This window comes from Pinus tabuliformis, chromosome 7 (assembly GCF_031772625.1).
Source record: "Pinus tabuliformis cultivar Carrire ecotype Pingquan chromosome 7, CPIR1, whole genome shotgun sequence".
NCBI lineage: Eukaryota > Viridiplantae > Streptophyta > Pinopsida > Pinales > Pinaceae > Pinus > Pinus tabuliformis.
The window spans coordinates 527,005,514-527,008,282 of NC_142293.1; the positions used below are offsets into that span (position 1 = coordinate 527,005,514).

Genomic DNA, 2,769 nt, shown 5'->3' on the forward strand with positions numbered 1-2,769 from the left:
TTTCGTATAGTATTTTATAGTTTTAAGCTTAGGGGACGGCATGTCGGAATTCATTTCAAATGTCGACAAATTTAGCTAAATTTTATTATTTAATTGAAATCTTTACGAAAAAAGCCAAAATGCAATAATATGGACGCTTGAACTCCTTCCTTCCGAAGCTTTCGTGCCCATGGGGACCACGCAACAGGCCCACCTACCCCAATTTGCCGACCATCGATAACTGTGGTTAAGAAAGCAAAGAGAGTAGTAATCTCTGCGAGTAACCCTGGTTGCATAATGGGGACAGGGGGTAGACTTGGAGTGGAATGACCCACGTAAGCATATGTGCGTTCTGTGAAAATAAAGTAATATTTCTGGATGCTATAAGAGGTGGTGAGAGGCCCCTGCGCTTCAAAGGGTTTGGTCTCTACATTCATAGCTGTGGCCGAAGGTCTCTAAGAACAGTATAGCAAAGCCAAAGGCAAAGGCATTCATTGCATGCTGTAGGGTTATTATGGTGTACTTTGCTTCTCAGGCTTTCCAGCACAAGAGGAAGAAGAAAGCACGCAATTACTGGTAAAATCCGCTGCTTATGCCTAGAGCTTTTCTTGTTTTTGGATGCAAGATTACGAATGCGCGGTGTTTTGTTTTGAATCTCTTCCGTAAAGTAACGGCCTTTTAGGAGCTTTTTGGGGTTTGTTCCCAGCACAGACGCTGGCTTTTCTCGTGGTTTGAACCGTTCCGCTTGGGGAAGGTTTTGTGTTTGAGGAAAGTTTCAATCTTTGAAGCTTGGAAAGTAGTATTTTTCTGAAAATTTTGTGGAGTTGAGCCGTTATTGAACGGTTTTTTTCCGAGGTGTGAAGTTCTTGAGGAGATATATTGCAGTTCATCGTGGTGGAAGAAAGAGGTCCGGTGAAAATCTCGTCTGCTGAGTGGCTTCTTTACGAGAAATTGAGTCTCGGTTGTTTATTTTGAGTGAAATTTGTGTTTGCAAAGCTTTTGAGCTACCCGAAGCTGATAATTCTCGGCATTTAAGCTTTTCCTTTAAATTTCGAGCTCAAATCCGTGATTTTTAGGGATCTCTGTTTTGACGAGTACTTCTGAAGATTTTCTGCAATTCTGGTTGCAGTTGGATTGTTAGAAGCAAGGTCATCGAAGTCTTGCTGTTCAGGCCGTTCTTTAAAGCAATTTAAAATTTTCACTAATTATTTTGAGGAACCTTTGCAGTCCCTTAAATTTCTTGCCTGCAATATGGATTGCGGAGATATGGACACGCTGAAGGCTGAGAAGATGATGGCGATGAAGAAGTTCAAGCGAAATCGCAAAACGAAAAAGTTTTTGCGCTACGCTATTGTTGCAGCAAGCGCGGTTTTGCTATCTTGGAGCTCAGTCTGGCTGCCACTGATTGTCCAGACGTTCGAGCTTTACTTCCGCTATGCCTTCTCGGTCGTTGGTAGCACCAAATTCGTGTTTTTCATATGTAATGTGATTATAGTAACGCTGGCGGTAAAGTCTGGACAGCTGAGTCTCGGCGGGGGTTCGAACGGGGGATCTCCGGACTTGTACGACGAATTTCTGAAGAACACAGAAAATCGACAGAAATTTATAGTCAATTCGGAGCTTCCTTCAGACGAGCCAGAGGAGAAGCAGTGCGTGCTGGTGACAGAACCAGAACTGCACGAAAAATCGATTCTTCCGGAGTTTAATTCGGTCGAGACCGAGACAGAGACAAAGACAGAGACGAAGACAGAGACAGAGGCCGTCCTCGAGGAAAAGGTCACGAGTTCAAAACGTGGCAAAATCGCGAGGAGCAAGTCTGCAAACATCGGCGCACCTGAGCGAACAGCGGCGAAAGGCCGAAGGAAACTGCAGCGATCTGAAACAAGCATTGGCAACCCGCAAAGAGACGGAGGTGATGATATGGATGAGGAATCATGCCTGGCTGTCGGGGAAGAAGCATCGGATGCTCAATTCAACGCGTTCATCGCCAAACAATTAAAGTTGCAGAGGCAGGAGTCTTTAGCTCTCAAAGACTAGGTCTGCTTACTCAAGTATCAATGCCGTAATTGCGTATGATCAGCTTCGATCAGGGCTCCAACGAAAATTGCATCGGGTTTTATGTGGGGCTTTGAAAAGTCATTCCCGCTTCCCTGTTTTGGCTTTTTCTTTTCTTGTCGAGGTCCGATTACTTGCTCTGTGTACATGATATCAGTTTACCGTGCCATACATGGTAGAAATTTTAAGAAAGAAAACATGGTCGTCGTCATGTTTGCCTTTGTAAAGGTCTCTGTAAATGCCAATGACCACCTCTCGGGAAAATCCTGATTTGCTAAGACCTTTTATACTCTGTTAACTCTGCAGATAATTCCGTCATTAAATGTTAACATTAAACCTGTTGATGGCCAGTTAAAAGTCAGTGTAATAATTGTAACCTTTGGCTTTCTTTTTCTTTCTGTCTATTCACAAATAGATGACATGGGCATCAGACCTTGCTGCTTTCTTTAATTCAAAAGCTTCTCCATGGATTATTTTATAAGATGCCCGAAGATTGCACTATCTCTCTAAAGTTGCCACTAACAACCCATGATTTATTCTGAATGGACGTCCATCTATGTTCTCTTTTTTAAAACTACCAGCATCGCCTACAAAGTAAAGAAAGGCGGGGCCGGGCCCATTCTGATCAGTGTTCCCTGTTTTCTGGTGCTGGCAACACTTGCATCCTCCACAAGGAACAGCTGTATCACCAAGGAGGTACAGTTTGAGACATGGCAGGTTCATTCCCTTAATCTC

At 43.6% G+C, this 2,769-nt stretch overlaps 1 protein-coding gene across 1 annotated transcript; it reads left to right on the forward strand.

Moving 5' to 3' along the window:
* Nucleotides 1–379: 379 nt before the first annotated feature.
* Nucleotides 380–2,484, forward strand: LOC149248373 (uncharacterized). The gene has a single exon (XM_089458413.1). It carries the CDS (start codon nucleotides 1,231–1,233, stop codon nucleotides 2,014–2,016), a length of 786 nt encoding a protein of 261 aa, XP_089314539.1. The 5' UTR covers nucleotides 380–1,230; the 3' UTR covers nucleotides 2,017–2,484.
* The last annotated feature ends 285 nt before the right edge of the window (nucleotides 2,485–2,769 follow it).